The 23,443-nt window shown below is 30.8% G+C and overlaps 2 protein-coding genes across 2 annotated transcripts in view; one reads left to right on the top strand and one right to left on the bottom strand.

Annotated features, from left to right (window-relative positions):
* LOC146993420 (uncharacterized) overlaps positions 1–4,826 on the bottom strand; it is a 137,917-nt gene extending 133,091 nt beyond the window's left edge. Inside the window, exon 1 of the mRNA XM_085808529.1 lies at positions 4,685–4,826. The gene's annotated coding sequence lies outside the window, so the exon portion shown is untranslated. The remainder of the gene's footprint in view (positions 1–4,684) is intronic.
* The window catches only part of LOC118188951 (uncharacterized), a 46,133-nt gene continuing 23,400 nt past the window's right edge, over positions 711–23,443 (top strand). The window contains exon 1 of the mRNA XM_035359481.2: positions 711–1,110. Coding sequence (XP_035215372.1) covers positions 932–1,110 — 179 coding nt within the window. The 5' untranslated portion in view covers positions 711–931. The remainder of the gene's footprint in view (positions 1,111–23,443) is intronic.

Raw genomic sequence — 23,443 nt, 5'->3', positions numbered from 1 at the left:
ATGTAAAATTGTCTGTCCCTTCATAGGAGGTAACGGTGGTCAACTATTAGGTGCCTCCACAATAAAATGATCACCGCTTCTGGCTTTAGCAGTGGCCAATGCCGTTAGAGGCAAGTGCCCGCCATTTGTAAAAAAGAAAAAGTTTGAACAGTAACATTTAGAATGATTTTTAGAGTATATTTCCTTAAAATATCCGTTTAACCGAACAAAGGACTCTGTTAAAGGCATTCAAGAATTAAATAACTAATTAGGAGGAAATTGTAATAAAAGTGGTTGGGAATTCCTAAGAAACTGGATTTAAAGTAAAATTATTAATTTCGTTATAGCTCGAGCTAGAACTTACTTTGTATTTCTAGTTGTTCTTGACTGTAATGTAAAACATTATTAAAAATAAAACTTAATTTTTGGAAAATGAAATCTAATATTAATAATCAAATACTCCATTATCAAGGAAATAAAATATTTTGACTTTTTTATTGTTGACTTGTGATTTCTGCTTTTGTTGCAAATCATGAAACAGTGAGAAAGTTGCATTTATCAACAGTTATATAACCCCTTACGATAACATCGGGAAAAAACGCGGTGGATTTGTCTGAAAGAGACTCCCTTATTTTGAATCGCAAAAGTGTTGAGATGTAACAAGTTGCCCCTCCCATATTTTTATAGAAGAATACACTAGAAAACAGCATTTTCTTCCCTAATTTCATGTTGCGAAGCGTTCTATTGGTTCGCCGGTGAAGTGACGTCACTCTCGGGCGCGTTTTAATGTAGGCGTTTTAAAACTCTTTTCCGCACTGCAAGAGACTTCCACGCACAATTCTGGCCGTTCCACTCTTGTATATAAATATACACCGATCCCGATTCTGTCTCTATTGTCCGCTCAGCGCATCATAGGACTCAGGTCATCTCACTGCTCTTAACTACAGCCATTATGGGCAGCAATTATATCTGTTTTTTGGTCTGCATCTTGTATCCTTTCTTTGCGCTCACTGTCAATGCTGAAAAAAGGACAATGTCATGTGACACAATTTGCAAGGGAATTAGATTTCCAGGGAAATTAGGAGGTTGCAACTGCAACTATGTAATCTTCACCAAGCGATCCAGTCAATTGTAAGTAAATAATTTATCTTTATTTCTCTTGTGTTAAATTTAAATATTTTATAGAACATTATTCTGATAATTTATGTAAGCTGAGACTCACCACTTGCCAGGTTTATAAACCTAAAATATCAATAAAATTAATTTTTTTGTATTGCATAATTTCAAATATTCGACATAAAATACCATTTTATAATATTCGTTTATTGGTAATAAAAATATCCTGTATATAATTAAATCGTGAAGAGATCTAATATATTTATTTCCATTAGCTCATTTACTGAATTTCATTTAATAAATTTGTTGATGAAACACAATTTATTAATTTTATTTTGTATCGATAGAGCATGTTTTGTGCATTTTTGCAAATGTTCAGGAGTTATGTTGAAAAATGGAGCTCCGAAAGATCAAAATTACTTTCCTTTCTCTCTAATCAGAAACATGTAATAGTTAAATAAAATATTTGAGTTTATTTGCTTATAGAAGTAAAAAACACTAATAAGCAGCACGCGATTAGTTTTTAATATGTACAAACAAAGACAAGGAAACATTTTTTGTAATAAATTCCTTATCGAATATTATTTGTTACGACTGTCAAAGTGGATCATTCGCGCGTGTTTCCACACATTTCGCATGCAAAACATTGCTCTACTGATAAAATGCAATAAGAATCTGAGGTAGTTTATCTCATTTCATTCATCCTGCCTTGACAATTTTAGTCTCGAAAGTGAAAATCATTTCAACAGATAGAGTGCTTTCAAATCATTAATAAGAAAAATGATACTTTGTGTAGTAAGATCGATCCCTGCTTTATTTTGTTTTAATCATTAAAGATTAATACTTTTCTCTGCAACGAAAACTCTAAAGTGTCCAAATCATTTAAACATACTAATTTAGACAAAATCAGAATACACATTATATGCTCTTGTTTCTCTTGAGATTTTCAGAGGTAACTGACGTATATTTATCATTAATAAAAATTCTGAATCAACTTTTTTTTTATCGTACTAAGAAACGAAATTTCCATAAGTTTTTCTTTACGAGAAAAGCACTTTTTTAATTATTGATTTATTATTTCTTATCTTATTGATTTATTATTTTAATTATTAATTTAATTATTATAATTATTATTTCAGTATCTATTTATATACTGTATTATAAAAACATAAAAAGAAACTAAACGTTTTGGCATTACGCAGAATATAAAAGAAAGTTATTTAAACTTTAATAAATTTCTAGAGCACGTACATATACACAAAACACATCTAGAAAATTTAACGATTTTGATCCTAGGTGTCATTTATTACTACTGGAAACGTTTATGAATAGATACGACAAGTACTTTATCGCTAAACAGCGATTAAGAAAATTTCAAGAATAAACTTAGAACTTTCAAGAATTTCAAACTCGGTGATTTTATTCTTATGTTACAAATGGGAGAAAGGAAGAATAAATGCAAAATGTATTAAGTCCAAATTCCACCTTAGATTAATTTTAGTTTTAAAGAAACACCTTTTTCACTTTGAAGGGATTTATCAAAAATTATTTTACCTGAAGAACAAACGTTTTTTGCAGCAAATTACAAGTTTTATTGGCGTAATATTTTAGGTCCTTGATGAATAGCGATCTCTAAATCAGGGTCTATTAAACTGTGGGTCGCCATCCCCAAGAGGGTCGCCAAAAATTTTAGCAGTTATGATATTTCTTTAACTTATTATAATAATTTTACAATTACCAAACAGTTTTACACAATGTATCTGAAAATAGATAAAGATAAGACAATCAGACAAAGGAAAAAGAAAAGTTTCGACGCATTATTTTTATAATATAAATGTTCATTTTCCTTGCTTTGCACGTTACATATTTAAAACTTTCGCATTGTTCTATGTCTTAAAATTAGAAATTAAAGTTAATGACTTAAAACTGCAATAGTATATTACAGTACAAGCCAAAACATAGACAGTTTCACTCCCGCGTGTGTCGGATTTGCGCAATACGTATGGGGGGGGTCCAACAAAATTTTTGGAAATATTATGGGGTCCTGGGGGTCGCGAAAAAATCTCAGTGATAAAAAGGGATCGCGACTGAAAAACGTTTAAGAAACCTTACTCTAAATGATTGCCTAAAAATACATAGAGCTCTTTATTCAAATTTATATCAGTCTAAGGCTGAATTTTGCCTAGATTTAAAATTTGATTGTCTCTGCTTTGAAGATTAATGCGCTCATTAAATAATAAAATATAATTGATTTTAAAAACTAATTGAATAAATTTCTACCTCACTTGAGTTTTCATAGCTTGTGCTTAAATTACATCACAATTTATATTAAGGACAGATAACTTCCTTAAATATTGTCAGATAAATTACCTAAATATTAATGTATTTAAAAATAGACAAGCATAAATTGCAAGTAGTAAGAGTTGTAGGGATTTATATTTATTTGTTTTAAATAACCAATTTAATTTAATTTTACGTTCTTTCCTATAAGCCTTCATTCCAATGCCAGAATATTTAAATTTGGTAGCACGCGTGAATTAATGCAAATTCTACCTTGCGGAGAAAAAGTTTAAATATTGAGTTCTAAAAGGAAAGTAAGACAGTTTGGGCAATAGCCTTCACCTCTGTAGCGTGAGCTTATATTTCTGCAGTTATTGCTGGTTTACGTGGCATAACAGCTGTTACATTCCTGCCTCCAGATTTCGACGCGGGTTTAAGGAGCAGGAGTTTCTGAGCCCTATAGCGTAATTTCTGCTGCTTGTTAATATCTTTGAATTTTAGTTTAGTTCTTGTTATTTGAGTCATCGCCCGAGTGAGGCGTAGTGCGTTAGCGTCAAGTCGACGCATTGGGAATTTTAAAGAGTTTAATAAAGGGTACTTTTAACCCTTTTCCTGTGTAGTTTCTACACTCACTTAAGTTATCACTTTAAAAGATAAACTAGTGGTTCTTACAGAGTTTTAAGTACGTTCGTGGCACGCCTGTCTTAAGAAAAGAATTTTCACTTTCCTTAGCTTTTGTTTAATGTATGTCTGAAAGATAAAACTCAGTTTCACTTAAATTACTGAAACTGTTCTAGGTTAAATCTTTCTCTCAAATCGCTATAAACGCTTTTTTTATATATATAAACGCTTTATCTAATTACAAGAAAACGTCTATTCATTGTGTCTAATAAGTCCGTTTTATTGGCTACATAATGAAAAGTACATTTAATATTAATGCGAAATTTCAACTTTCAGAATATGTTATGGCAAAATGTATGTCTCTGTTAGCTCTCCGAATTATTGGACGGATACCGCTGGAACGCTTATTTAGTTGTTTGACTCAGAAGCATTTTTTGAATTTGGTTAATTACGGTTTCGTTTCGTATCCAATAATTGTATTTCTTGAATATAGTAGCTTCCATTTTACTTCGTACACTAAATGTAAATTCAATGAAAATAGAACACAGTTATCCTCGTTTAAAGTTTGAATGAATTATCAGATTTTATGATGGAGTTCTTTTAGCAAACCTTCATGAATATCCTTATGTAAAGTTCTGAAAATGGTTGCATCACACGGTTTCGGTATAATTTAAAAACTCATCCTTACCTTTTTTAGAGATTCTGCATTTCTCTTTACAGTATACGTGCTGGCATGGTAGTACTTGAACCGGCTTTGGTTCTGGTTTCGAATCCTGGAAAAAGTATGGATGCCTGTAGTTGTGTTTTCTCCAGTTTCGCGACTATAGTGTCAGCGCCACTCCCTGTGCGGCATCTTGGGCAGCGTTGCGGTGATGAGATAGCTAAATAGCCAATGGATTCGGCCGTTCACGGTTTATGGTTGAAGAGAAGCTATCAGAGCATTTGAAAAAAAAGTAGTGATAACACTTTCCCCGAGGAGATTTTTGCATACATTCTTAAAATACTGCCAAGTAGCATTTTCAGATATTGACGAGTTCCTAATTTTAAAAAGTTCTTAATTTATAGTTCATAATAATACCGGTTGTAGCATTTCGAATGATATAGAGCCATTTGTAAGAATAATATATTTTCTGGTATGTGAATCCTAACCATCAACAGTGTCTTAGCAACTTAATGAATTCTAATGGGAATAACAGTTATTTTCAAATCATAAATTTTCCTTTCGTGTTTTTCATTATAGCTTATTTTCGAAAGGATTTTCAGATTTTTGTAGCTCATTTTTCCTTACACTGGAAATGTGGTAATGACCTTTAAGGAGGATTTCTTTAAGGTATTCAGAATGACAGCTTAATTCTAATGATTGTAAATAGAAAATGAAGTACAGAAATCAGAAAAAAAGAACGAAGACCTCCCAGAATTATTGCTAAAACATTCCTCTTAAACTATTACTTAGCTGTTAATATAACAACGCATTCTTAAGACGTATTTATATCTTACCAAACGACGTAGAGACTACTGGGCTTTACCTGTGAGCAGAAAACATAAAAGATTACCTATGCTCTCTCTGAGATTCGAACTGCAGACCTCCCGCTCCTAGCCGGATATGTTTCCAATTACATCACGAAGGCCCGCTGCAAAGGAAGCAGAAAAATATCCCTTAAAACATAACTCAAAACTTGAGAGTGCAACAAGAATTCGAGTACATATCTGATATCAGGGTGCATTGAGTACATAGAAAACAAACTTTTTTTACTCTATCACATAGATTATATTATGTTATCCATTTTTTAAAGTCTGGGAGGTACTAAATTCGTTTTTTTAAATGCTTATTTGCTTTTCCTATACAATAGGAAAAATATTGATCATCTTATAATATCATGTTTACTGTTTCTCGCTGTTTTTAAACAAATACATCATAGTATTCGTACATTTTCCCTGGACGTATCCAATCCACATTTTCGTTTTCTCTTGCTTTTCAAGTAGTTTAATAACGTTCTCTTTTAGTAGAAAAATTAAATTTGTACCCGTGAGCATTGCTGATGTTTCTTCTGAAAGGAAAATATTAAACCTCTCATGGGGAAAAAACTGGGAAATTTTATTAAAAGTTTGTTACGTAGAGATAATTTTAGATGTAAATTTAAAAGTAATTTGGGCAAATTTCTTATTACATTAACATAAGATTTTGCTTCAAAAATGTAAATTGCTTTGCTTTGAAGCGTTTTAATTCTGGGTACTAAATTTGCTTGCTTAATTATGAATCCTATTACAAGGGAATAATAATAAATGGTTGTTGGCGTGTAGACATGAAGAGTTATTTCAAGTATTAAATTTTGTCGTGTACTTTCATAGCACTGGAATATTTGTTTATTAATTTGAGAATTTATTCTTCAAATTTAAGCACGCAAATTCTTCTTATTTATTAATTAAAGAAAATCAAACGTTATATTAATTAAATTGAATTTTGGAAAGGAAAGCGAATTGCTTGAATCTTTCAGAAAGTATGTTGTTCAAAATATATTTAATATTATATAATTTTTTAAGACATGATATTCGAGAGTATTTTATCGAAGCAAAAGAGAAAATGCAAACATAAGTTTGTCATAATAATTACATCATTTAAATTTGAGGATGACAGAAAAGACCTTATTTTAATTTTTAGTGGTGGTAGTTATATACGAAAACTCCTAAAAGAAGTACATATTTTTGATACGCGAAATATACACGAAATATCTTGTTGGCACTTTCTCATCTAATTATAGGGCAGATGACATTATATAATATGATTACATATATCTAATGAGAATTGATCAGGGCAGATTTTAGGGTAAAAATTTAAATGTACAATTATCATCGCACAAAAGAATAATTCATACTGAAGTTTGCACGGATCAATAGTTTAACTCATGACTTGGATTTAGTTTTATTCGTCGTACATGTAATATCGATCCTACACAAATCACTGTAACATGTTTTGATAAAATGTGACTTTTAAGACTGCTTTCAAATAAAAGTTGCTTTCATGCGCTCTTCAGTAATCATGAGTAGGGATAAACTTCTAAACCAAACAACGGGAAAGAAGTTTGTTATTTACATTGTATTAATTTTACAGCAGAACAGTATTCTTAAAGCAAAATATTTAATCCCGAATCCAAACATACATAAATTCATTTTGAGAGACAATTAATTGAAACGAAACAGTCATAAGAAACAAATTATAACTTTTGTATTGCTGAGTATCGAAGATCATGACACATTTCTTCTTCTACTGTAACAGACACGAAAATTCAAGGTATATTTCTCATTTATCTAGTCTTTTAATTTATTACTTCTTATATCTGATGTGTAGTAGATAACGAAATTAGAAGCTTCAGAAAGTTAAACAAACTTTAAAATAACAATTAAAAATATCTGAAAAACAGTTGCAGATTTTGATGATATTTAGCTTTATTAAGAGATGCTAGTTTATAAGGTATTTCTCCCGCTTTCCTAGCGTGCCTTCGCGGTGTAGTGGTTCAGCACGTTGGCCCGGTCTTCCAGAGGTCCGCGGTTCGATTCCCGGCGAAGGCGTTTGCTAACTTTTCATCTCTCCGGCTTTTCCAATTAACCTAATCCCATAGATCCTCTCAGAAATTTAAAATATGAAAAACGTAATCACTATAAACAACGCTTATGCATTCTATTAAAATTCAAGCATTTATTTAAAGAGCGTAGTAGAAAAAAATTGGCTTATAACTTGGAAGTAAATGTAAGTTATGATTTCTTTCAAATTAGCTATTATTTCAAATGTTTGTTGCGCTCTTGAAGTAGCAGAGTAGCTCATCAATAACTTACATAGTTGATTTTTCTCAAAAAATAAGTGTAAACTATAACTTTGCATGGGCAATACTTTCTTTAATATGCAGCTATTATCCACTAGTATCAGCATATTTTCAATAATTATTAACATTGTAATAACATCAAGAATAATAATGACGGCTATAGAAAACGAAAATCTTTAAAATATAATTTTTGCTTAATTCAGATTATTTTTATTAAGAAGCAGATCCATACAATAAAATTTCTTTAAATCTCCAATCATTACTTCAGACATCGTTTTCTCTTTCTCTTTTCCCTCTATTTTTTATGTGACGATTTTCTTACTTTCCATTCGACAAACTATAAAATATTTCATCTCTAAAATAATTAATACAGTGAAATAATTTAATTACGTAAAGATTCAAAACATATTGATTATGTACAGAAGAATTATATATTGTCCAGAAAAAATAAAAAAGGTACTTTCATTATACCACCTGAAAATGAATTTAAATTTTATCACGACATCATATTGATCACGAAAGCATGTGCACCCTGAAAGTTCCCCAACAGAATAATCACATATTTAATAACAATCCAAGTACTCGAAATCGCTCGAAAATCGTTATACATAAACATATATATTAACCCTGTCATTACATATAAATATGTCTGAATATAAGTATTTAATATGTCTTGAAGAGATAACTTAGCAAAGGGAAAGAAGACTGTAGTCATGTTTCATTTCGCCATATAATATAAAAAATCGTTTCCATGATCAAAGACCATTGAATCTTAAAAGCAACATTAATGTTGAGACACTACCGAAATACAAAAACAGGTTGAATGCTATGCATGATTCGTTATACGAAATACTGCTTTCTGTATTTTGTAAGCACAAAATAGTGATCTGATGTTATATTCATATACGTTATTTATTCGCATTGTAGTGAGGATTGGAGAAAACGTTTCTTCGAAAGACAATGAATGCTAAGTGCTACCTTTTCTGTGTAACTGTCGCGAAGCAAGTATATCGGTAGAATACATTAAATTGGCTGATAAGAATCCTGTAAATGCACATTTGCATGCAAAGTAGAGGATGTGGGAGGTGAATGTTCTTGATGTGAGTCTAAATTTTCATTTGAATAAAGCGCATTTAACTATAGTTTCTTTATAATAAGAATTTACTTTTTTACAAAAGTAAAATGAGTGAATTAAAAATAAAGAAAAACGTGAAACATTTACTGAGTTTTCACAAAAATATTTTCTGCAAATATTGACAGCAAAAACTATCTGCACAAAAAACTAATACATTGCTGTTACAATGCTCAGAGAAACTAAAATAAAAATAAAAAATGGTTTCCGCATTTTTTTCCCCAATAAATAAGATTTGATAAGGACAAAAATATTTTACAAAAATTTTGTTTCTGTAGCGGCAGAAGATTTTTATTTTTTATTTTATATTGAAAAGAAACTTCGATCAAGTGATTTTGTTTTTTCAGATTAGGAAATTATCGCAGAATAGGTAGTGAGAACTAATTTTTAATGAAAGAAATGTTGTTTTGACCCTTGTCTAGTAAACGGAGAGAATATTATGGCCGTTTAGCACACCAAGAAGCTTAATCTTAAACTTAAGTATTTAATAACATCTAAACCTGAGTGCTGCATTCAAATCCTTGGCTAGAATGTTAATACCTTCTCGACTTCCTTCACTATTCAGTGTGAATGCAGTGGAGTTAGTTTAGTTTCCTATCGCTAGAGTTTGCTTGCATTGTATATCTCTGAATGGCTTTAATAAAATAACGTTACAGGAAGGAAACGAAGATCCAAGAAACGAAAATCAAGTGTATATAAACTTTTAATGACTAGCAATAATTTAATCTTGAAAATTATGTATACTAAGTTATTCTTCTCTTTCTAAAATTTGTTAATATAGAATTGGTTAAATATCATTACATTTAAAACCTTCGGCATAAATTCAAATACAAAACCTCAATAGGATGTGTTACTCAAATTATCACTATGTTCTTGTCTGTGTGGGTTTATGTTACAAAAAGCATTTTAGTTACAGGTATCTGAAAGATTAACATTTCTAGCTGAATTATTGAGAATATAAAGTAAAGAAATAACAATAATAACGAACTTTTGTCAATAAAATGATTATAAAATATTCTTGGGAGGTAAAGTACCTTCCAAACTTAATTTAAAAATACTTCTAAGGCGAGAAAAACTTCTAAAAATGACAAAGTAACTTTTTACTTAATCACAAGAGAATCATTAATCTTCACAAAAACCTTCAAAGAAGAAATTTGTTTTATTTGTTTTATGTTTTCCCTTGTAAAATGCCTCCGTCGTAATTGCACGTAGCTTGTAATACTATAAGATTAGTCGTTTTCTACCACTTAACGATATTTTGAAAGCCGCGTTAAATGCAATAAGGGTAGTTGGCACAGAATTTGATCGTTTTATATTTCTGTCACTGCTTCCCAAACAAAAAAATATGGTTTTTTTTTAGAATAGTGTATCACAGAAGACAGTGAGCATAAATTTGGTCAAAATTTGAACATTTAAGAAACATAACTCGTGTTTCAGTTACTTACAGAGATCCCATATTTTATATTTGCTCAAGTTTAAAAAAATCAGTTCAACTGGCACGCACACGCGCGCGATCACACACAGAAATGTTTTAGTTTTGAGAATTTAATAATAAAATTTTACAAAATAGGTACTTTCGAAAGGAGAAAATTAGAAACAAGTCCAATAGTTATGTAAAATATCTAGAAAAGGAGGGAAGACAGTGTAATTCCATTTTTCAGATAAAAGCCAAGTGGGAAAATACTCCCTTCTCTTTTCCTCAGAAACGTTTGATTTATATCTATCAGCAGTCTCATTAAAATGTGTATTAAAAGTCGGAAATGGACAGTTTTCCCCTTTTATTTTCACATTATTTCTAGAGGCAATTTTGGTCTGTTATGCTTCCATCTAAAAATTATCCTAATTATTGCATGATTATATGATCTTAAAATGCTTTAGAATTCATAAGGCATTAATTGATTAAAATATATCAAAACAACTGATAATAGATTATTATCTGATACCGCGTTCTAACTTTTCCCTACATGTTGTAACTTATTTCCTACATGTTCCTTAATCTATTACACATTATTATTAAAATAAGTAATACGTAATATTATTTGCTTTAAGTACACAAAATAATATGAGATCGGTAAATATCCTCCTGACGCGGGGCAAGCATCCAAACCTTACACTGTAGAATCATACACAGTTTTGAACACGTTCTAAACACGTGCTATGCTATAAGTAAAAGATAAATGCGTAAATAATGCATAATAAATGCATAAATAAATATGAGCTTCCGAAAAACTGCAGAGGAACTATACAAAAGAAATCAAAAGAAATCCATTATTGGGTTAGACGTCCCATTTTGGGCCTGAAGGAAAACCTCTCCCAAAAAGCGAACGCGCTACGAACATCTTAAAATGCGAAATCTCTTTTTGGAATATAAGTCTTTGGGATGAAGGGAAGGAGGAGTGTTCCGTGACATATTCAAAAGTAGCTAGAAATCAAAACAAAGGAAGCTCTACTAAATCGAGCAGGGCTCTTGTTAGATGCCAAGTTACATGAAGAGCAGTCTGTTGTATTACAAGTACAAACAAAGCCATTTTCAGTGTTTCATTTTCTTAGACCAAAGTTTATATAATGCAATTCCATTTAAAAAAATTAAAACTATAATAGTCTTGGAAAATGTTTGTAAAATGTTAAAATGTAAGCGATTGTTCATGAAAAATTATAGTCGTGATTTTGTAACAAAACTAATGCAGTTTGTTTACCAGTTTCTCAAGCGTTTTAATTCTACGTTAGAGCAAAAGTATTCAAAATGATACAATTATTCAGTCAGAACTGAGCTGAGAATATGCAGAAAAACAGGGCAATAAATATTATAATAAAAAACTAAAACTTATCATTCCGTTTAGCCTTCTTTTAGTATTATTTATGTTTTCCTATTCTCATGTTTCAATGCAAGACCACTTTTAACGTCTAAAGAAATCTAAAGGCAAATTTCTGTGATTTAAAATGTTCTGTGATGTTAAGTGTCTAATTTTATAAATAACTAGGTCATTACTTTAACCCAGCACACGTATTTTATATGTTCTTTTCTAATCAAAAGTGATTTAATGTTGCATACACTTAAGTATTAGAACACATGCATAGAGTGTACATACTTTCATATGTTTACAATCCTACATTATTTGCAGTATAATTTATATTATTTCTTTTCCTATGGAGTAATTCAATTCAGAACGCTTTCTGGCTTCGATACTTTGAGATAAATTGAGTCTAAAAATTCGTTACTCGTGATGATAACTTTAAGAAATTACGTTGTTCTGAAATACACTCTATAATTCATAAACGTTAGAATAAATTCTTTGAATATTCTTTGCAATATTTTGATAAATGTTGCTTTATGCTAAAAATGTAAAACCCTCTTGAAAAATACATTAGCTTGTAGAGACATTAGGTTAATTGAAAGCAGGCAAGATGAAAAATTTGCAACGCCTTCGCCGGGAATCGAACCGCAGACCTCTGGAATACGCGCCCAGCGTGCAGACCACCACACCACGAAGGCGGGAGAAATACCTCATCAGCTTAAGCATTTGAACTATTTTATAGAAAAAAGAATTTTTTTTCTGAATATTTTTTTTAATGTTTCGCAATAAAACGTTTACTCAAATTTTACATTTCTTACCCTTTTCCTTTCATTATATTTTCCTGAAATAAATTCATTTTTAGAATACACTGAACTACGACCAAACAAATATTTCACGCATCCTTCATTGAAAATACTTTAGAGACGCGTCTTCGAAGCCCAGCGAACCCTCATTTTCAAGCATATTCTTTAATAGGATACTCTATGAAAAATAATTTCTGAAATCTCTGGTTAAGCATACTTTAAAAAACTCCTGTTCTCATATTGGAGAAATTAAAGCAACATGAATAAGAGTAATATTCATAAATCTGCAGAACTAGTTTCAAAGGTTAAAATACAGAACCTTCCTCTTCAGTTGCGAAGTGCATATGGGCTTCTGCACTTCTGCAGCTGAAGAAGCAAGTTCTATATTTAAACCTTTGAAACTAGTCATGCAAATTTATAAATACTACATTGATTCTCGTTGCTTTAACTCCTCCAGTAATCGTTATTCGGCGTATTATTTTAACTAAAATTCCTGTTCTCTTACTAGTCCTTATGCTGATTTATAAGGTTCCTAATACTGAATTCATCGCATGCATTTAAATAGCATTTTTGCCTCAGAAAGAAATCAGTTATTCATGAAAATTAGGCATTTGTAAAATAAAAGTCGTTCATGGCCTTTATCATGAAGATGGAAAATAGAGGCATTATTCTCTATGTGTCATATGTTTCTTCCTATAGTTTGAAATACCTGTTCGGAAATATGAAGTTGCAGAAATGCATTTTGCTAGGAGTTCTGCTGAACTCGAAGAGGGAATGAATACCTTTTATTAATGCATTTTGGAAACGTTTTACGAATTTCTTGCGAACAAGAGATTCTAAACTGTTTAAGTTTAGTACTAGTTAACATAATTGTCTAAATGTCTACAAAGCATAATACACTGAACTTTTATTTGATAGAAAGGTAAAATTTTGTTATTAAATTCTAAACTCTCTATAAAAGTGTTGCCTCAAAAACTTGGTTAGTAAATCTGAATCCAATTTGAAACGTGCGGTGGAAACCAATAGGTGTTTTACCAAACCTTATAATCAATCACATAATCAATCATGGCTTAGTGGGACAACTTTTGAAGCTATTATGGAAAAATTAAGGTGCTGAAAATCCTAAACTATATCAAGGATTTGAACCTCATAGTGTCTTCTCGTCATCATGCCGATCTTATTGACTCTGCCGTACGCCCGATAGCATCGAACATAATGTCTCTGAACACTGATAATTCGAATCGGGTTCGATTCCTGACGAATAACAGTTTTTGTAGTTTTCCTGAAGCGTATCCTAAATAAGAGTCAAATTCCATTAGAATCTTCCAGGAAAGTACCTCTATCCTTAAACAGATAAATCACTTGTGCATTGCTATTAACACAAAACCGTTATTATTTATATTTTAAAATAATATTCTGTTTATTATTACTTTAAAAACGTTACTGGACTAACTTTAATTCTCTAGCTATATAATTTAAATGAGTTAGCCTTCACAATTTATCCCCAGTTACTGTCATGCATTTATGTAGAGCAAATAACGTACCTTGAAAAATAAGCATAAATTTTCGATCTTTAGAGTAGTAAGCTTTCAGATAGTGCGAAATGAATATGTATATATATATATATATATATGATGAGAGAAAATTCTTGGAATATACAATGAAAAGTATAACACACACACACATCTATCTCTCTCTATATATAATATAGACAAACATCTTTCTAGTGCTTTTCATGATTCAACTGCAATGTATGAAAACTGCTTTCTATCGATCGCAGCAGCTTTGTCATTTTTCCATGTCATTTTGTCTCCTAAATTTAATCCATTTTGAGTCATGAATACATGGACCTTTAAAAAGTGGTACAACTGTTTATGATAGCTAGCCTAACGTAGAATAACAGATTTAATTTCAAAGAGAGGATACGAAACCAATCTGATAATTTCTCTCTGATAGATGGATGTTCATCGCCTTAGAAACTTAAAAACCCATCCCACGTTTTAATATAGATTTTTTAACTGCATTGTTTCTGGAACTTCTCTGAATACATCCAAATAATTGAAATAAAAGAGATTAGCATTTCAATTGACACAACAGAGGCTGTCAAAAAACAGGAACTGAATGAAATATTCTGTGACATGCAAATTGTAGTTACTTCCGGCAAAAAAAAAAAAAAACGTGAAGGATACCTGCCTTAGAGTTGGATTTGATTATTAATACAAAAAGACACTAGAGGTACAGTTAAAGAATAGATGCCATCGTAGAGGCCTTACTAAGGTAAATAAGCTCGTATTTACGTATGTTGCACATGGGGAAGTAATTACTAAGAATAAACTGAATGTAATACACATGTTGAAAATCACAGACGCAGATATGTAACTACACGATTCCTATAGAGTCGAACTTAGAATTGAATATGAATGTTTGTGGACTTTATTCGCTTAATTACTTGCACCGGTAAACAGCCATCATTTTTCGATTCTTCGACAAAGCGACTCAGCAAAATATAAATTTCAGTTTGTACATATCAATTGAGATTTTTAATTAGTTTTAGAAGCTTCTTTTAATATTAAAAATGCGCATGTAATAAGTTGGAGCTCTTTTCTCATATGAAATACCTTGTGCTGTAGTTTCCCTTGGCAAAGTGAAAAATGGTATATTGTTTTATTAAGAAGCAAGAGAAAATCGTACCATCCGTACATTTGTCAGACTGTATACTTTCCTACATAATATGACATTCTCTCCTTTTCCTCCTTTTTTAAATCGATGAAATAAAAAAATAATGGGCAAATGTATTGCACATTATTTTGGGGCCGGATATATTATAGGAAATATATTTCGGGCGAAAATACATAAAGAAATAATATCAATGCTTTAACACGTACATGATGTGGAAGTCTTCACAGATTAATTGCTTCCATGAATCTTAAGAGAAATTTTTAAGGTATGAAAAGATTTAATAAATGAACGAGATGATCTTACTTTAGCCTGCTAGACGAGCAAAAATAATCTTTGATATAAATAATCATCCCTGCATGCGTAACCATAGAAAATAAAATTTATAAAGGCTTTTCTCATACTTTTAAGTTGTAGAAACATTAGGCATTTTGAAAGCAGGAAAGATGAAAAATATGCAACGCCTTCGCCGGGAATCGAACCGTGGACCTCGGGATACGCGCCCAGTGTGTAGACCACCACACCACGAAGGCACGCGAAGAAGGCGGGGGAAATACCTTATATACTCCCCCTTTTAAAGGGCGACTGGGGGTTTTTAGGGGACCCAATCGCCAAATCCTGGGTGAGGAGACTGATCATCCAACACCCTTTTTAGGTCGGGCGCCACTGTAGAGACATTAGGTATTTTTGGAAGCAAGCAAGATGAGAAATATGCAAAGCCTTCGCCGGGAATCGAACCGCGGACCTCTGGATACGCGCCCAGTGTGCAGACCACCACACCACGAAGGCACGCGAAGAAGGCGGGAGAAATACCTTATAAAGTTTAAAAATACATCTGCATTATTACCAAAATATGAATTCAACTGCGTGATTTAAAAACTAATACTTCTTCCTCGTAGTCATTTTTATACCATTCTTATGATGCTACGAATTCGCTTGATTCTGTTACCCCTGTTACAAAGTTAGTAGTTGTTGTCTAAACGTTTGAAACGGCTTTTTAAATTAGAAAATAACCATATCTGATTTGAAACTGCACAAGTTTAATTTTAAAAACTGCACGAGAACGAAATGGAAAAATAATTATTTGGAGCTCAATAGCATTAACAATTTTTTTGAACTCATTTTGTAGCTGCAGAGAATTTGTAACTTTATTAGCATACGTACCCAAATGAGTTTAAGTGCCATACATACGCGTAAGGGACCGACATTTGTTTTAGCAAAGCACATACTTTCAAAATACAGTCAAGCACTAAAAAGTATTATGTGGGGGAAAATGTATATGCTGAAAAAAGAAATAGGTAAATTTCGTATTTTGTTCCCAATTTATGAAGAGTAATTTACGTTTCAGTATCTTTCACATTCGCATCCTTGGTTATAGGAAAATCGCAATTGCTTGACAAAGAAAACGAATGTTTAAACCAAAATATAAAAGCAAGGAAAAATTTGATTTTTAGGGAGGAATAATTATTTTTTTAATTTACAATTTTAAATGTGTAAATAATGAATTTATTTCCATGGTATCCCTTACTCCGTTACCTTTTCCATGATTAGATAATATTTTTATGTTACAAATGATAAAGAATGATCTTATTTCCATGGTATCTCTTATCACATCCCCATTCCCTGATGATATAAATATTTTTATATTACAAATGATAATCACAAACGAAATGATGACAGACTGAAATAACATTAGAATGAAATGGGAGCTAACATTATCAATAAAGCAATCGATATCACTCTGGTACAAAATTTTTATATCCAAACAGCGAGTGTAAACTAAAAAATTATACTGTTCTCTAGAAAAAGCTGAAATATTTTGCTAATGTTCTAGGATTTGCGCGTTTGAGTGCGCGTACTTTAGATGGACTATACTCATTATTTTCGAAAAACTGTAACAACTATTTTAAATTTAAGCTTAATAAGGAAGTATATTATCTACTTTAGTATGTTCGTGTAAATGCAATTTTTTCAAGGATGCTCAAATATTTCACAACACATACTTGAAAGATATGAATTGCTGGGTCATAAATAACCCAGAAATTTGCTAGAAGTCCAATTTGCTAAAACTTAATTATTAGGAAATAAATCTGCTTGGAAAATTAATTATTAGTAAGTAAATCTCCATTAGAAATATATTTTTGACTGTACTATTTAAAATTTCTAGTGAATCAGAATATATGGAAGAGCTACTTAAAAGTATACTCAAAATACAGCTCATTAGTAAATTATTAGTCCAAAGGGACATTGTCCCTGAAGGACTATTGTTTTCGTTTTGCGATTTTACGCTGAATCAATATAAACGGCGAGTCACTTTTCAAACTGTTGCCACCAGATGTTAGAGTCCTGCATTATATTTGAAGAAATTAAATAATGAAAAATATGCATAAATATATGTATATTTCTCGCATTGTGTTAAAACAACGGTACATAGAGCCATCGAATTTTGAATGACGTAATCATCCTACGAATATGGGTATGTGGAAGACCAAATTTGAAATTTGGAATTTGTTTTATTATCGATTTCATATTTTGTAAACCTTAACGAATTTTTGAGTAACAAACTCAACGGTTTAAAAGCGAGCAATGGCAGCACTGCACGGAGGAAAAATATTTTTTTATCTCCAGCACGTGGAACTGTATATCGGAAATTCTAAAGATATGCTCATTTTAAAATTATTTTGCGACATTACTATTGAACTGAATTTTAGGGTTTAAATACAAAGAACACGATATTTAATAAATAAAGGTAACACACAAAACGTTAAGAAACGCCTCGTTGGACGTAATTTAAAATCTGAAACTTTCAGATTTTTATTTTTTAGTTAATATTTTAATTGATCACGAATAAAACCAAGCAATACTTCATGTTTAAAATAGTTCATATTTCGTTTTAATGTAATTCTTCTTCAGACTTAGCTGACGTATGAATCTCTCGAAGAAGATGGCTTCTCGAAAATGTACTTGGAAATTATCTGGTCTTGAAGCAAATAAAAAGTTATGAAAGTTTTGGATAATTTTCCATAATTTAATTTCAATAGGAAAAGTGTTAAGTGAAAGAAATTAATTTAGGCAATATTTTTTCATCAGATAGCTATGTGAAAACTGTTTATTCACCCCTTTATCTTCTCTCCCGTCCTCCAAAAAACGAATAAATTTGCTTTGCTGAAAGTACACAAAACTCGATCATTACATTTTAAGTTAGCGTTCTCCGTCAATAATTTAGCTTAATAAAATACAAATGGAAGATATAGTTGAACTTGAACTGTAGTAAAAAGGAACCAAATTATTCATGTACCAATAATAACTCTGTATTTTATTTTTACTGGCTTATCTTAAATTTTATCTACAGTCTCATACATTTTAGAATATAAGCGACAAAAGGAGCAAAAAGTAGTCTGTACAAAGCCAATCTTTTGTAAAACAGCTAAGTAAGTCCCACTAGTGGCTGAGTGATTAAGAGCGCTGAGTTCTGGTAATTTATCATGGTTTCGTACCCAGGCGAACGGGCTGGCTGAATAGTTGCTTTTCACGGTTTTCTCCATGTGTAACGTGAATTTGAGCCAGTTACTCAATTCTTAGTTAGAAAGTCTTCCACGAAGACAGATAGCTTTCGAGAGATTTTCCATATTCAAATAACTTAACCTAAACTTACTAAAAGAGCTGCACGTAGTTTTATAATCATTAAAATTTAGATAATACAGGACGAATTTTACTAAATCCTAATTAAATATATTCATTGTAATAATTTTAAGTCATTTTAAAATTTGTAAAAATATTACTTGCGAGTCTTTAAATAATAAATAATTCTATTAGACAAATTACTATACTGACTTTTTATTTCACCACTAATATTAGAAAAATCGAAAAATTGTATATCGCATTTAGCAGAGAAATGTAATGACCAATCAAGACAATAAGCAACAGTTTTAATAGCTTAATACTTAAATAAGACTAAACATATATTTTTTATGTTTAAATCGGTAGGATTTATTGTTATTACTATGCATAGTAACAAATAAAACGGAATTTAACGTCAACAACTAATAATGTTAAACTTTACATGATAACTCTTGCAAAGTGCGATAATGTGAAAAAAATTCTCTTTTATTTGCTGTGATTAATTAAATTGTTACTTCACAGGTTAAGTAAAACTGATATCTTTGATATAATTCATTAATTGCATGTTTCATGGCTAAATTATTTCACAACTCAGAATAGATTTCGTGTGAATGCGCTTTTAAGGATAATGCTTAGACAATAGTTTGTTTCCTGTTTGATATTAAAATGTTTTTATCTATTTCAGTCTGAAAAATGTTTCATGTAATTTTTATCACAGCAAAACATTTGCTTTTACGACACAAGTCAAAAACATATTTGCATTTTGAAAATGCTGCTTAGCCGTCAATATATTGTATTTATCCTTCAGTCTGAAAATGTCCTATTGGAAACGAAACTCGCAATATTGTATAAACTCCTGTCAATAAAAATCTCTAACTCGTGTTTACGCAACGCATACGTGCTCATATCTGTACGTTATCAACAAATTTATATTTGGCACATGCAGTATTTGCAAAACGTAGATAAAATACCCGACGTATATTTGCAGATGCCACGATAAAAAACTTCTTGGATGTAGTTTCATTTGTGTGAACTTGCTCTAAACTCAGGTAGTCTCATGAAAGATATTTATAAACTACAGTACATTCTGAAGTAAAATCTTCGTGTCTTGAGCAAGAAAATGCTTTATGTGGATCCAATAACCAAGGAGAATTCTGGAGAAATCTAATGACACAAATACTTAAAAAAATTAAGATAACAGGATTTATAACTTATAATTGGTAAGGAATAGAACAAAATAAAATTTTAAAATCAATGAGGAAAGTGAACTTAAACATAACATTGAATCAAACTCGTTGATGAAGTGCTTGTACCGCAATAAATTTTCTTTCGGACCTTCCCTGCCCCTCCAATCCAAATAAATGAATGTCTTAGTTGCAGAACGAAGAAAAATTTTACAAATTTCGTACAGGAACACTTAGTAGCAGTGGTATATCATAATATAATAAGAATAGATACAAAATTATGAAATGCTTTGGATTTTCCTTATTAATTTTTATTGGCCTCATTAGAAGGAAAATGAAAACTCATAAAAATTTGGAAGTTTGTTACTCTTCAATAACTATTTAAGGAATTTATTTTCTGAAGAAAACAAAAATGTCTTTTAAATTCCTCAATACAATACTATAGCATTCTATCACCATAGTATAGTTTTGCGTTTTCAAGCATTTCGGACAAGAGTTCTTCTGTGTCACACTCAGATTCTAATAATTTGTCTACTTCTGACGCTTCATTATCGCGCCTTGATAAATTAAAAAAGATACTATATATTTGCCTTCTTTTTATCTGAATTACATCATCTTAAGTTTTACTGCTATCACTGGCAATCGTGCCATGCCTAATTATTTAGCATTTTTGTGTTGTAAGAAATTTAATTGATTTTTAAAGAGATCAAACCAGGATTAAGTGCCTACTGATGATCTGGTTTCAATAAAAAAGAGACGTTTTCCATTTTGCAGATAGTGGAGAGCATATATTAGCTTATACTAACGACTGCATTATATTATTTAATTAAATAAAAGCAGAAAAGAGTCTGTCTACAGCTCTACACTAATTTCATGATTACCAATCCAGAGAATGAAATCTAAACGTTCTTCACGCACTTATGTCTTACTTTCATTTATATTTCAAAATACCAGATTACAAAAGAAATAAAAAGCAGGACAAATCTGATTTCAAATCAAGTGCGATAAAAATATAAATAAACTTTATAAGGTGTTTAAATAAATTCTTAAATAAGATCAACTTAGTTATTGTAGTTTTTAACATATTTTATAAGAGTGATTTTGCTTATCTTAAAACAGAAAAAGAAAAATTTGTTACTTAGCTACGTTTACTAGATATTATATTCATTCAATGAATATTACAAATGAGTTTCTCTTCATGAGTTTTTCTGTTTAGTTTAGGAAATTAATTATAAATTAGCGTTGAATCTTAAAATGTGTTAATTTAAATATACATGCTCTTACTCTGAAAATATAATGCATTCTGATTCGTGGTAAATACATACTGTGTTGTGTTTTGTTGCCAAATAAAAATACGAAAATAACTGCGATAAAGATAACATCTGAAACTGTGAATCATACCTTAAATTTTAGTTAAATGGCTTCTTGTACATATCATGATACATTCGTCTGGAGCAATTCACAAAGCAATATCATCCAAAAAATGCAGCTTTAAGGGTATTCAGATCAACTCTTGAAGTATGACATAAAAGAAAGTAAAAGCGAGGCCATCTCCGTAAAGTTACGTATTTAAATTTTCTACCGCTTCTTCTTAAAAACTATTATTGGTCCAAATTTCTCTCCAAAACAATTTCTTTGAGAACTAAAAATAGTAACTCGCAAAAAAAATTAACTAGAAAGAAAATTTTATTTAAGGCGAAAGTTTCATCTTCATCTTGTCTCTTAAAATCAATGTACGCAATCTGCAATTCACGTAATAAGTAACAATTATGTATAAAATTTCTATAGATATTCTTGTATAGCTACATTAACACTTCATTCTCATAAGTTTAAAACTGAAAGCATAATGGAATCTCCTTCAGCTTAGGTGATAGAGCATTCGTGGTAGATTAATCGTGAGATTCAGTATCCTAGATTTGGTCAAGATGAACGCAAATCAAACTTTTCTCATTTCATGAATACAAGAAGCGAGTCCTGATAGCCTTTTAAATGTATAAACCTTGCCTTTCATGGAATAGAAAATCAGGCAAAAGTAATATGCATGTTTAATGGCATCTGTGCCTTCAAAATATCGATTCAATAACTCTTACAAGTTCAAAGAAATATTTTAAAGCTTTCTATTACTTGGACAAAACATTAGAAGAGATTGGAAAAGAATCATTTTTGTTTGACAGACAAAGCACGTGCTTATTCTCTGTTTTTTCATTGACATTACTACTATATTTGAGACGTTTTATGGCATGGTTCTGCTCGATACACTTTTATGGGGTTGCCCACAAATTAAAATTCATTTCTACAAAAACGAAACACGAAATAAAATAAAATAATTTCTTTCATCTATTACAGCTGTATTGTAAATTAAAGTAAAAAAAAATCAGCTGCCAAAATTTTAGATATTAAATTTTATAATTATATTCAGTAAAAAATATAAATCCGAGTATTTCATATAAATTTCTAGTATATTGTGATTAATTTTAAAGATTTTTAATATTAGTTTATGATACATAAAATATTAGTTTACTGTTATTTGTTAATTTACAATATAAAATGCTAATTTTTATATACAGTTCTAGTTAATTTATGTGTCCTTGGCTACCAGAACTTTAGTGAAGTGTCTAGCGACTATTCGCTGTCTTCTTACAACTATAAAATATAGTAAGTTCAAAGAAGGGTTAAAATACCCTTCTTTCACTCAAAGAAGTAATAACAGTCGCCCCGTCTTGGGTTTATAGGAAAGCCTCCACTTGGGATTTAACTTAAGATAGAAAATAAGGAACTAAACTGATTCTAACTAAAACTTGTAACTGCTGTACAAAAGCTGTACAAAAATAACTAATCGAGTTGGCCCGTAATTAAACTTCACCGCCGAATAATAACAGGCACGTAAGACTATAGCACAGCGTAGTAAGACAACCACCTGGCCCGAAGGCAGAATACGCTCTACTGAGATCTTCTGAATTCTTCTACAGAAGTGACTGAACTTCCCATATTATTAATATATTGGCTATACTTCATTTACATAAAACACGATACTAAAATCTCATTCTGACAGGGAGTTGTGGGTGGAAAAGACGAATTTAAAGGAATAGGTTACAAAATTAAAACTAATTATTAGAAAACTAAAATAATTCCTGCAGTTATATATATTACCTGAAGACACTGGCTTTCTGTTTCTGTTCTGTGTGGCTAAATTAATTAGAAGAATATCAAGTATTTTACAAAATCTCATAAGAAAATTCGAGTGCACTCTTAGTTTAAGCAGCAATTTTAATTGTTTTATAACTCTTACCTTGCAAATTAAGTAATGAACTAGATATTGGATGCAAATTTATTTCAGCATAATTTTAAAATAAAATTATTTCCTGAAATGTGAACATCCTGTACTCGATTTAGTGATACCGTGAAAAACGTTCTAATT

Source organism: Stegodyphus dumicola, chromosome X1, assembly GCF_044657685.1.
Source record: "Stegodyphus dumicola isolate Sdum_Otavi_A_Nest chromosome X1, ASM4465768v1".
Classification (NCBI taxonomy): domain Eukaryota; kingdom Metazoa; phylum Arthropoda; class Arachnida; order Araneae; family Eresidae; genus Stegodyphus; species Stegodyphus dumicola.
The sequence above is the reverse complement of the archived record's forward strand: the minus strand, read 5'-3'. Positions and strand labels throughout refer to the sequence as shown.